Raw genomic sequence first — 13,174 nt, forward strand, 5'->3', positions numbered from 1 at the left:
CCACACACGTCTGAGAGATAGCTAAGACCAAGTTAGAACTTGTCGCCTGTGATAGCGGCCCTTGCGATGAAGGCGGCATGTGTGCCCTGGGCTATCGGAGTCTTCTTCTTCCCTATTTTCTGTCTATTTTATTCCAATCTCATAGTGAACCTCCACTGGTGTTACTTGCCCCGCATTCTTGCGGCCATCCTCCTCGTTCTTCTCGACGCTAACCATAAAGGAGAAAGAAGAAGAAGGCTAGCTAATCCCACATTAATTATTCGTTGGATAGATTTTGGATATTTATACAGAATCAAGAAACTCAAATAATATCTTTTGGTCAGCTATTTTGGATGAGGTCCAAAAATATATTGTAATTCTATCGCCAACTAATAATAATTTTATTTTAAAATAATTTTAATAATCAAGCAAATTTGAATAAATAACTATTAATTATTATAGTCATTCTTGGTCACGAGAAAGTCCTCCTAAACCCGGTCCACCGTGCGCTACACACAAGCCGGTCGACCTACCGGTTCATCATCCAATATTCAAGCCGGTCCGGAAGCTCCTCGCCCTTTTAAGACCAAACCGGGAGAACGAGAGAGAGAGAAGTGGGGCGGCGTCCGACGAGGAGCTCTCCTTGCTCTTCGTCAAAATCTAGGGTCTTGGAATCGATCTCTTCTCCCGAGAGAAACCGACTATATTTTGATCTCAGTGAGTGACACTTCTTCTATACCTCTCTTACGGATTGTTTTCCCATCGATTCCCGCCATCAAAATCCGCAAAGAAAACGATATACATATTCGTCTATTTATTCGAAATGTCTTTCTGAATTCTTCTTTTATTCTATGACGTGATTCTATCTCCGTGCTTTCAGATTTGATGCCGTCTGAGATTTGGTTATGTTTAATTCTCTGAATTTTTCTGTTTCCGATTTCCGAATATTTGGACTATCCTGTGAAACATTGGGTTGTAAATCCGATAGAATACTGGGAGTTAGCATGGTTCCCTATTAGATGCTTTGGCGATTGAAATTGGAACTATGGCTGATTATTGGAAACATCCTTAATTGAGGTTGTGGAGATGAGTCATTCAGAACCTCAGCGGATTCCTTAATTGCAGCCCTTATTTGTGGAATTCTGGATTTCTTTTGTAGGAAAGCCGTAAGTTTTTCTTATTTTCTTGACCTTCTAAATTTGCTCGGTGGTGTCATAGGGATGCTTTGAGAGCGATGCAGGAATAGATGTGTTAATATGGGGATTTTTTTTTGTGGTTAACAATGGACTTGTTTATTTGCTTTCCATCGTGCAAATCATCAAGCTGTTCATATCTATTAGTGTATTGTCTGTGTTGGTAGGGTGTGAGCAGTGTGCCCGTTCACTTTATGTTCTTGTTAAAATTTTTAACCTTTTTTCATCGAATAATGCTATGCTGCTTGTCAGATTTGCACTGATTTTCGAGAGTGAGTGGATTTAACTTCTGTTGTACTAATAGGTTGCTCTTTTCTGGTGGCATTGTGCTTTAAATGTAATATAGCCGATTTTCATGTGACAATATGGAGGAAGAGGATGAGGACAAACTTTTGTTGAGTAGTTTGGGCATCGCATCTGCGAAGCCAGAAGATATTGAACGTAAAATATTGTCAGAGGTAATCTCTTTTCTTCCTCTCATATCTGCTTCGAACATAACATATAATCATTTTTTGTATTATTATCAGAGGATTATGGAACATTGAATTCCCATGTCTAATTTGACATGAAACTAACATTATATCATATGTTGCTGAATCCTTTTAAATTTTATTGTATCTTCACAATTTGCATGATGATCAAATGTCATAGGAGCAAGGTTCACAGCATCAGTTTCTTTTTTTTTTTTGGTACTGTGTTGGTATGGGTCGGTTTGGTTTTTCGACAGTTGATATCAAGATTCGCCGTCTTGGTACCGGACCCCATACCAGTGTCACATTAGTATAGTGTTGGTATAGTATAGTACGAAATTTTTTTGGCGTACTGAGTGTCGGTACGCCACCTATACTGGGTACCGGTATCGAACCGACATGGTACGGTACGTCATGTACCATCCAGTTCGGACCAATGCGGCATACCATGCTTGATATGCTCCTGTATTGAGTATCAGTTTCATATATTTGGTATGAGATGGTACACACGTGTATTGGTGAACCTTGCATAGAAGTTATAAAAAAATATTATTTATTTTTTCTTGAAACTAGGTAATCAGAAAACCAATTTTGGAGAATGCATATTGTACAATCAAGTAGTAGTAACCATGATTGTGCTTATGACTATTCAAAACATCCTGAGATAGAAGAACTTAAATCATCACTCATGCATATTTACCAAACCATTCTAAATCCCTTTCTTCAGATTATGCATATGCATACACATCCACACTCTATTCTAGTCCTTATTAGCTGACAAATTATTAGCAAATCTATGGTTTGTTTTAAGAATCATTTTAGCTTAGACCTTTGGTTTTATTGCCCTGGGTAGTGATAGGATTTAGGATTTTATCCACTTTGGATATTCCCTATCTTTTGCCATGTTTTACTTGGATAGGAATCTCGTCATTTTGGAATCTATTTATAATTTTTATCCTCTTTCTACATTTCATGCCATTATCTTGTTGTTTTCTTCGTTAGCCTGTTTGGTTGTTCTGTTTTCTTTTTTTCCTTTTGGCCATCTATCTTCCTGGCAGTGAGTTGATCGAGTCTTCTCCATTTTGTTTATATGCTTTACTCTAATACAATTTCCTAGCTACAAAGAGAATCTGGCTTATTAATTCAAATTCTATTTTCAAAGGTTCAATATGACAACTATATGCTAACTTCTTTTATTTTTTTTGAGAGAGAGAGAAAGAGGGAAGAGAGAGAGAAGAGTTAGACATCCGAACATAGAGTTTCTTAAAGTAAAGAGGTAATTTCATCAGCTCAAAGACTTTCTAAGGTGAATTTTAAAAGAAGGAAAGTTTTAATAGTGCAAATGTGCAGGTTGTCAACTGGCTTTTGGAGCTCGATCTGAGTATGATAGACTCTTAAATCAGTTTATGGTATCTAATTTCATGCTTCTCACAAGGACACTATATTACATATGACATGTGGGCTCCATTAAAATGTTAGTTGATCGAAAATAGGTAGGAAATGTTAACTGCTCTTTCTGTCATCTTATAAAAGAGGACAAAGCAGCTAGATGCTGGGACACTGGCTAGGTTCATCAGAGAGTATCGAGCTTTAGCTAAGTCTATCAGAGTTGTTAGCAAGCCAGCTATATAGACTTTATAATTTCTTCTCTTTCATCATTGGTGAGTTTGTCACTGTGAACTGAAAAATGATGTGGCAAATATATTGAAAATAGATATGCACCAAATTTCTAATGAGAAATATGCTTTTCTACAGGCAAAAAGTGATGCTAAGTGTGGTAGTGAATCTGAGGTCTGCTCTGAGGAGCATGGGCTCGATGGAGAGCCTGAAACTGGTACATCATCTACCGGCCGAGTTAAACTTTATAATAGATTACGGGCAGTAGAAATTGAGATTGATGTCGTAGCTTCTAGCATTGAAGCGGTTAAAGATGTTGCAGACAATGAGAATGACCATACAGGTAACACAGATATTAAAGAGGATAATGCTAAGGGAAATGCTGATGGTTCTGGTCAAGTTACATGCAATGGATTAACTCTGCAGCAGGCACTAGCAACTGACCGTTTAAGAAGCCTCAAGAAAACAAAGGCTCAACTTCACGAAGAAATCTCTAAGCTTGATGAGAATGCCGCTTCCGAGGACATTGGACATGAGAAGCTACTTGCCGAGCTGGTTGAAGAGAATCCAAAGCGCAAGAGGAAATCAAAAGCAGTTGAACAGTCTAATAGGGATTCAAAAAGTCATTTGAAAACTGTTGCTTATGATGAAGATGCTGATTTTGATGCAGCGCTGGACACAGCCTCAACTGGATTTGTTGAAACTGTGAGTATCTTTTCCCTTTAGCATTATCACACAATGATCCGGAACTTTTAGGTTTTCTCCTACCTTGGACGAAGTTCCAACATATAGCTCTTCAAATTGTAAACTAACACTGTTATTGTTTACTAGTCATTTTCCATGAAACCTATCATCTTGTTAATGCTGATATTTTGGCTGTCCACTTCATAGGAAAGGGATGAATTGATCCGTAAAGGAATATTAACTCCATTTCATAGGATTAAAGGCTTTGAGCGTCGTGTTCAACAACCTGCACCATCAAATAGGCACGTGCCTGAGGAAAGCGCGGCTGAAGATCATGCTTCAGCTAGCATAGCTAGAGTTGCTCAATCAATATCAGATATAGCACGGAGCCGCCCAACAACCAAATTGCTTGATGCTGAGGCTTTACCTGGACTTGATGCACCAACCCATCCTTTTCAAAGACTTAAAGCACCCTTGAAACGTCCGGTCTCTCCAAAAGGAAAGGAGTTAGAGAAGAAAAAACGAAAGCTGAGAAGGTCCAAGAGACCTTTACCTAGCAAGAAATGGAGAAATGTAGATTCAAAGGAGAAACTGCCCGATGGAAGTGGTACAGTCTCCAACTTTTCCCTTCCAGGGAACTCTTAATTCTGTGTTTCTTATTGTTATAAGTTCTCTTTTTCCATACTATGCTGTTGGTAGAAATCTTGGACCAAATGAGCTGCCATTAGCATGAACTGCTTGTAGACTATATCTTGACATGATCACTCAGTCTCATTGCTCTGATGCTGTTTGAGATATTATGGGCTACTGCTTGTTGTATATAGATGTTTATATTGCTGTTTAATATTTCCTCTCTATTGTTCACCCTTTATGAATTGCATTTATGACCATTAACTGATTTCTAAAGTTCTTTCGCAATAAAGAGTGAAAAACAGGAGTTTGATTGAACCTATGATGAATAGATACTGTTGCCATTGTCCACATCCACATTTATCAGCTCCTAGAAGTTCTCTGTTAGTAGCTTCTTCAATTTTTGATTATCATTTTACTATGTGTTGCTTATGCATCTTAAAGTCTTCATTGACTTTTCTATTTTTTTAAAACAGAATTTCATTCCCCTGAGCTTGGTACATATTTATAGTGGTCAGTTTGCAAGCAGGTCCTAAGCTGTGGCCTGTACAAGAGAACGACCAATGCTTCTGACTAGACATTGGTTGAAGTAAATTAAGGCAGGAGTGCCTGTCATTTCTGTCCTTTTTAATGATAGTGCCAGAATTCTCATGTAAAATGTTGTGGATGGTGGTCTTGTTTAGTCTAACATAGGTTGATGGTTTGAAAGAATTCAGATAGGTTGCCCCACTCATTTTTGATTTTATACTTTTTTAATTTAAAAAAAGGTGACATATTTAACTTATTGCACTTTATTTCTTTTTAAATTATGGCCAAAGCTCAAGTTAACCTTCATAAAACCCTTACTGTTTTGTTTGAATGTCTTATGGAAGACTATAGCTGTGTTGGTTTGTCTTTTGTGGGGGCAAAATTTCAACTTTCCCTTATTATGTCGATTTTACTTTGGGACATCAACTGGATTCAACTCCAGGGGTTCAAGTTGAGATCTTCTTCTCTAGTAGACTATCGTGTTGTTATTAGTACCGGCTTGCATTTTTGAAAGCACCTTTTAATTATTCCTAATCCTCATGTGCCCTTTCCTGGATTCTTGCCCTGCTGGGGAAATGGGTGAAGCTTGAAAGGGATATACCAGTTTGTTTAAATTGAACTAGTTGAACTATTTATGAGCCCAGCGGCAAGATGCGGAGAGGCTAATTTTTTAAAGGAAACCTTATGCATTGACATTTGAAAATCAGTCTAGATATACATAACTGAACATTAAGTCTTAGGATATGACATCCATGGCTTGTATGAGTGTTTAAGTGGTAATTATGCCAGTTTGGCCTTTGCAAATCTATTGCTTCTCGTGACTGTTCTGGTTTCAAATTATGGTAGAATCAGCGTATATTGTAGAAATCTTTTATCAATGAACTAACATTGAAAACTTTGTTTGTTCTACTAGAAGTCTGTTGAGCATTTAGGCCCCGTTTGGGAGAGCTTTTGGAGGGCCAAAAAGTACTTTTGGCTCTCCAAAAGCATGTTTAGATGAAATAAATGTGTTTGGTAAAAATTTTAGAAAGCTGTTTTAGCTTTTTCAGAAAGCTAAAAACAACCTTTTGGAAGAAGCTCCATTTTGGAGCTTTGCGGAAAATCACTTTTAGGCTCGATCGGAAAGTTGTTTTTTTGACCAAAATATCCGTGATAAAATACAATAATTACACAAAATGTCCCTTTATAATCCTAAAAATCAGGAGGATGAAAAATTAATTTACATTAATAATTATAATATTTATACTTTTATTATTATATTATACTATAAATATACTATTATATTACATTATATCATAATACATTAATATGTTATCTTAAATAATTTAATATTATGTTATGTCATGAAAAATTAATTTACATTAATAATTATAATATTTTATACCTTTATTATTATATTATACTATAAATATAATATTATATTACATTATAGTAATATTATACTATATCATATATTTATGTATTAATATATATTATATTTTATTATGCTCTATTGTATAATACCATACAATATCCTTTATGGTCATTTTGTCATACTAAAAGTACTTTCTTAATTTGTTTACCAAACACATGTTAAAGTGCCATAGCATTTTAGAAATATAGTTACCAAACAACAAACAACTTTTTATAAAAGCTCTGTTTCAGAAAGCTCTACTTCCAAAAGCTCTATTTTCAAAAGCTTTACTGCCAATAGCTTCCCCAAATAGGGCCTTAAACCTACATTCACTGCACTTGTCTTTGGAGATCCTTGCACCAAGTTATTGTAGGTTGCTGAAACTTGCCTGTATATAGCTTTAATATTTCCATGGATTTATTCGCATGATAAGGATGCCCAGATTCTCTGGAGTTTGGAGGATATTTTATGCTGTTATTTGTGCTGATGCTTTTTCAACTGTTTTCCAGATGAAGATTCAGGGGGAGACTTAATTGCCACAGATTATGGGGAAGAAACTCAAGAAGAGGAGAATGCAGATGATGGGGAGCAGTCTTCTGTAATCCTTGAAGGAGGATTGAAAATTCCTGCTTCCATTCATAAGAACCTTTTTGATTATCAAAAAGTGGGGATACAATGGCTGTGGGAGCTGCACTGCCAAAGAGCTGGTGGCATTATAGGAGATGAAATGGGTCTGGGCAAGACTGTGCAGGTGATATCATTTCTTGGTGCTCTACATTTCAGTAAAATGTATAAACCCAGCATTGTTGTTTGTCCAGTCACACTTCTGCGACAGTGGCAGCGGGAAGCTCGAAAATGGTACCCTAACTTCAAAGTTGAGATACTGCATGATTCTGCACATGGTTTAAATAAACAGATGGTGGCAAAGTCAAGTGAAAGCGATTATGATAGTGAAGATTCCATGGATACTGATAATGAAAGACCTCGCCCTGCTAAGTCAGTAAAGAGGTGGAATGATTTGATTGATCGTGTTGTGCAATCAGAATCTGCTTTACTCCTTACCACATATGAGCAACTACGCCTTCTAGGGGAGAAGTTGCTCGATATAGAGTGGGGATATGCCATATTGGATGAGGGTCACCGTATAAGAAATCCTAATGCTGAAATAACTTTAGTTTGTAAACAGTTACAGACAGTGCACCGTATAATCATGACTGGTGCACCAATTCAGAACAAGCTTTCAGAACTTTGGTCCCTTTTCGATTTTGTCTTCCCTGGAAAGCTAGGTGTTTTACCTGTATTTGAGACAGAATTCGCTGTTCCTATTACAGTTGGTGGGTATGCTAATGCTACACCATTGCAAGTGTCCACAGCTTACAGATGTGCAGTTGTCTTGCGTGACTTGATAATGCCATACCTTCTCAGGCGTATGAAAGCTGATGTGAACGCCCAACTTCCCAAGAAAACTGAGCATGTCCTTTTCTGCAGCCTAACTTCAGACCAGCGATCTGTTTATAGGGCATTCCTTGCTAGTTCTGAAGTGGAGCAAATTTTTGAGGGCAATAGAAACTCACTTTATGGAATAGATATCATGCGTAAGATTTGCAATCATCCTGATCTTTTAGAAAGAGAACACTCTGCTCAGCATCCGGACTATGGGAATCCAGAGCGGAGCGGAAAAATGAAAGTGGTTGCTCAAGTTCTTAGGGTCTGGAAGGAGCAAGGACATCATGTTCTACTCTTCACACAGACTCAACAAATGCTAGACATTTTTGAAAACTTCTTGGCTGCAAGTGGGTATAGCTATCGGAGAATGGATGGACTTACTCCTGTAAAGCAGAGGATGGCACTTATGGACGAATTTAACAACTCATCTGATGTCTTTATTTTTATCCTGACTACTAAAGTTGGTGGTTTAGGGACAAACTTGACTGGTGCTGACAGGGTTATCATATATGATCCTGACTGGAATCCTTCCACAGATATGCAGGTAAAATTCATCTTGCAGGTTATGTATCATTGAAATTATTTATCCCTACCATTCAACTCAGACTCATCTCAGATCTGAGGACAAGCAGAGAATCTTGCTAATTTATGGTCTTTCTAGAAACTTCTTTTGTAGATGCCAACACAAGTTTCTGTACAAGTTTCAGCTATGTGCATTAGCTAGATTAGACACATCAGTGGCACCATGCTAGCATACCAATTATGAATAAATAAATTTTGATGCTTCGCTTGTTGCAGATTTACTTTTTGATTGTTTTAGTTATAGCATTAGGATTTGGGTCTTCAAGTTATTTTCTAGGTGCTGTATCTATTTGTTTCATTGATATATGAGGTGGACCGCACAATAAACATTAAATCCTTGGTGGAAGTTAATGACTCAAAATCAATGATGGACCATCCAAATTGATAGCATTTATTGTGTAGTCTAACTTGATATGTTATAGTATGATTGCTGTTCATCATGTTGCTCTTCCCCTCCACCCCCACATCCCCCAACCACCATCACACACACACAGAGAGAGAGAGAGAGAGAGAGAGAGAGAGAGAATAAATAAAATATTTCTTGTTTATGTTTTTGTTTCACGTTAATGCATGTAATACAAGGAATGTATGAAACATTTTCTCAATAGCTACTGTAACGGGCAATGTTCAACGGCTTCTGTATCTCTTCATCTTAGAAAAACAGAAAATCTCCCTCTCTCGCTGACACAAGAACATGGAAGTTGGTACGCAAGTTGCTGTAGAGAGATATCTTGGGTAAATGTGTGATCTTCAACAAAATGTTTAGTTCATTGTTGGAAGGTAGTTATATGCATATTTATGTTGTCAATATTGCCGCACTTCAGTCTTTTTGTGCATGTTAAGTCTTATCTGAAAATTTTGGATATTAGGTTTAGGTTATCATGGGTGGTTAGGATTGGTTTATATTTCATGAAAGTTATCACTTGTTTCCAGTCTATTTAACAAATTTATCCAAGCATGGTTTTAGATTTTATATGAAAGCATGGTTTTGTCTCTGTAGGTAGGATGTTTACATTAATACTTAAATTACCTGTTTATCTGTTGGTATTGCAACTGTAGTTGTTTCCACATCCAGAAATGCATCCAGCTGTGCATACATGTAAACCCTGACCGAAATTCGTGTCTTTATTTACTGATGTTTTTGTTAATTACAAACTTGTTTACCCAGACGCATCCAGCTCTGTTTCCATCCGAAACCTGAGTAAAATTTGTGTAGTACAGGCAAGAGAACGTGCTTGGCGGATCGGGCAGAAACGGGAAGTAACAGTTTACAGGTTGATCACACGCGGAACTATAGAGGAGAAGGTGTACCATAGGCAGATTTACAAACATTTCCTGACCAATAAGATATTGAAGAACCCTCAGCAAAGAAGATTCTTTAAAGCCAAAGACATGAAGGATCTCTTCATGTTGCAAGATGGTAGAGAGGGTGGTTCTACTGAGACTTCAGACATATTCAGCCAGTTGTTTGAAGAGGTAAATGTTGGGATTGGCAATGGCTACCAACATAAACAAGGGTCCTCCTCTGCAGCTTCTACTTGTCCTGTTGTGCCAGCTAGAGAAACAAACTCTCCAGGGCTTGGAGCATCTAGCTCCAACAGCAAAGGAAAAGATATTGCTGGTCAGAGGAATGGTGAAATAGATGAAGAAACAAATATATTGAAGAGTCTTTTTGATGCTCATGGGATTCATGTAAGTACTAATCTATTTATATTCCTTCTTTGCACTTATTTCCTTAGATGACAATTTCATTATTCAAGTTGGGTTCCTCTCTGTTTATAGAGTGCAATGAATCATGATGCTATTATGAATGCCAATGACGATGATAAGTTGAGGCTGGAGGAGCAAGCTTCCCGAGTTGCACGAAGGGCAGCTGAAGCGTTGCGTGAATCAAGAAGGCTCAGAAGCCGTGACAGTTTTTCTGTTCCAACATGGACAGGAAGATCAGGTGCTGCTGGGGCACCATCATCTGTCTGTAGGAAGTTTGGGTCTAGTGTGAATACTCAATTACTTGGTCCTTCAAAACCATCACAAGGGTCTGCAAGTAGGCCTCCTGGTTTAGCAGCTGGAGCTTCCACCGGTAAGGCACTGTCTTCAGCTGAACTCTTGGCTAGAATCCATGGAACTCAAGAAAGAGCAGTTGATGATGCACTCGAGCAAGATCTAGATTTGGCATCTAGTTTGAATCAGAGAGCGAGAATTCCCGAAGACACTCTGGCATCAAAGCCTTCCCATAGGTATATGGTGGTCCAACCTGAGATCTTGATCCGCCAACTATGCACCTTCATACAACAGAGGGGTGGGCAAACTGATTCTGCTAGCATAACACAGCACTTCAAGGACAGAATACAGTCAAAAGATTTACCTCTGTTCAAGAATCTTCTCAAGGAGATAGCTACGCTACAGAAAGATGCTGGTGGATCTAGATGGGTTTTAAAGCCAGAATATCGGTAGATGAAGCATCATAGATTTACTGTTCCCTGGTAGACGCATGCTGCTATAAAGCTGCATTAAATAGTAGGAAATTGTTGTTTGAGTTGGTAAAACAGCCCAGAAATGTGATCCTTCGTTTTTTTCTTCAACTTCCACAGCTTCTATGGTACCTGCATAGAGCCGTTGGGATGAAGTTTTGTTTTACTAAATTCACAGGTTAAATCAAGTATATTCTTCACTTTACCTTTTACCATTTTGGAGAGGGGACAGATGTTAAAAAGATAATGACACTATTCAGGTGTCATGCTGTACATATTATAGATTTTCAATCCATTGGAAAAAGGTTCATTTGCTGAGATTATGTATTGATTATAGCTCTTGGTTGATATATTGCTGAATGTTTAGCCTGGACTTGCCAATATGATAAAGGCATTTTTTTTTATTTTTTACCAGAAATTTATAAAGAGGCAGGTAAAATGTACATCAGAGAACAGTACAAACAGACAGCATAGGTTGGATCTTCTCTCTTTTCCTACCGGTAGCAGGTCTGAATCAGTCTAGCCAGGAAGCGAATATTCTCCAACACTTATTTTGATTTTCTATCCATATTATTAAAACTCGTTCTGTTTTTCTCTAACCACATGTTCCACAGATAATATCAGAGATACAATCCCAGCCTGATCTCCAAGCACTTCGCAAATTAGATGAACGCCAACATGTCCATGGTTCGTGGAGGCTCCTAGGTAAAGCTTTAATCTTTAATTGCTGATTATGATATTGGACATTTCGCCCAGTTCTGATCCACAACCGTATTATAAAGGAATTCATGAGTAGCAAGCTGTTATGTCCAACAATTAGATCGTCTTATATCATTCTTGTAGTCAATTTTGCATGCTATAGTGATCCAAGCATTTGATAACCAAGTATGTTGCACATATACATGCTTAGTGTTGTTTTCTAGGCCACCGCTACCATCAATTAGATGTCTAAAAACAATAACATGGACTATAGTTGCATATATCTCCCACATATAACCCACACCATTTGGGTCAGGTCAGGTATCCCGTGGGTTGGCTACAATTGCCACCCGTAAGGATAAGATATCAGAAAATCTAGAAAATTTTCAAAATCAGGAAAAGGTCCTGACGAAGAAAAATTAGTAAATTGAGACTGTTTTTTAAAAAGTATTTTTCAAAAAGCAGATTTGTTTACATTTAAAAAATGCCTTTTGATATATTTAACATTTGGTAATCTCATTTGTATAACAACCTTTTGTAGATGAGCTTACTATGTATGAAAGATATGGAGCAATTTTACAAAAGAAGCTAGAAGTTGGTTGTTCGAGCTTCTCTTGAAAGCACTTAACTTGTGCTTCCCATAGAAGCACTTCTCATGTGATATTACCAAACACTTAATGTTTTTAAGAAATACGTTCTTTAAAAATTGTAAAAGGACTTCTTTTAAACAGCCAGAAACATGCATGCATTCTGTCTTCTTCAATGCTCTCTCTAATGTTTGATATTCATAAATTGTCATATCCTCTTTCATGGAAAACGACTGCATAACCTTCATCAGCTCTGATATAGATAACCAAAAGTCACAGGCTTCATGAATTGTCTCGGTAAGCATACATTAATTAACTGCAATTACCTTCTTCTAGGAGCAACTAGATATTGCATCAGACCACATTTTTGACATATAGCAGGTACATCATAAATGCATCTTTAAGTTTTAGGCGATTATACCAAGTTAATCGCCTTCATACCTTCACAGACTTCGTAGTCATACTTGTGTTTGGCGTGGTCAGACATTGCACAATGCTGAAGAGGTAACATCTCCATATCAAGGAGGAACATATCAGGAGTAGGTTCTATCAAAGCTCCGAAGTTCTCATGCATCATTTCCCTCCCCAAAAAAGGGAGGGGGAGAAAGAGAGAGAGATGACAGGGAGGGAGAGAGGGAGAGGTTCCAGAAGAAAAGTTGATCGATCAACTCACAAGTTTCTACAAAGCAATATCAGATGATTTGTATCCTCTTATTTTTAACTATTATCTCATTGATCCACACTTGCTGTTAAACATTTACTTCAAGAAGTTCAAGGAATATTAAGAACAGAACTCATATGTTCTCTAGAATCCATACCCTCACAATTTCTGACATCAATTTCTCTAGGATCAGGTGGAAGCTTGTTTACGCTGCTCGTGATTTGCACTTAAATT

At 37.5% G+C, this 13,174-nt stretch overlaps 1 protein-coding gene across 3 annotated transcripts; it reads left to right on the plus strand.

Annotated features, from left to right (window-relative positions):
* Nucleotides 1-576: 576 nt before the first annotated feature.
* Nucleotides 577-13,067, plus strand: LOC103708081 (DNA excision repair protein CSB). Of its 3 annotated transcripts, none has more exons than XR_005514745.1 (10): nucleotides 577-696; nucleotides 1,477-1,630; nucleotides 3,398-3,964; nucleotides 4,151-4,550; nucleotides 7,004-8,484; nucleotides 9,744-10,214; nucleotides 10,305-11,298; nucleotides 11,409-11,500; nucleotides 11,608-11,698; nucleotides 12,729-13,067. XR_005514745.1 is itself a non-coding variant. In XM_008792849.4 (7 exons), the coding sequence occupies exons 2-7, from the start codon at nucleotides 1,538-1,540 to the stop codon at nucleotides 10,974-10,976; spliced, it is 3,684 nt and encodes a 1,227-aa protein (XP_008791071.2). In that variant the 5' UTR covers nucleotides 577-696; nucleotides 1,519-1,537; the 3' UTR covers nucleotides 10,977-11,320. The 3 variants fall into 3 exon arrangements, 1 of the variants encoding a protein (XP_008791071.2); XR_005514744.1 differs by having other exon boundaries at nucleotides 1,519-1,630; XM_008792849.4 differs by lacking the exons at nucleotides 11,409-11,500; nucleotides 11,608-11,698; nucleotides 12,729-13,067 and having other exon boundaries at nucleotides 1,519-1,630; nucleotides 10,305-11,320.
* Nucleotides 13,068-13,174: the final 107 nt, after the last annotated feature.

Source organism: Phoenix dactylifera, chromosome 14 (genome assembly GCF_009389715.1).
Source record: "Phoenix dactylifera cultivar Barhee BC4 chromosome 14, palm_55x_up_171113_PBpolish2nd_filt_p, whole genome shotgun sequence".
NCBI lineage: Eukaryota > Viridiplantae > Streptophyta > Magnoliopsida > Arecales > Arecaceae > Phoenix > Phoenix dactylifera.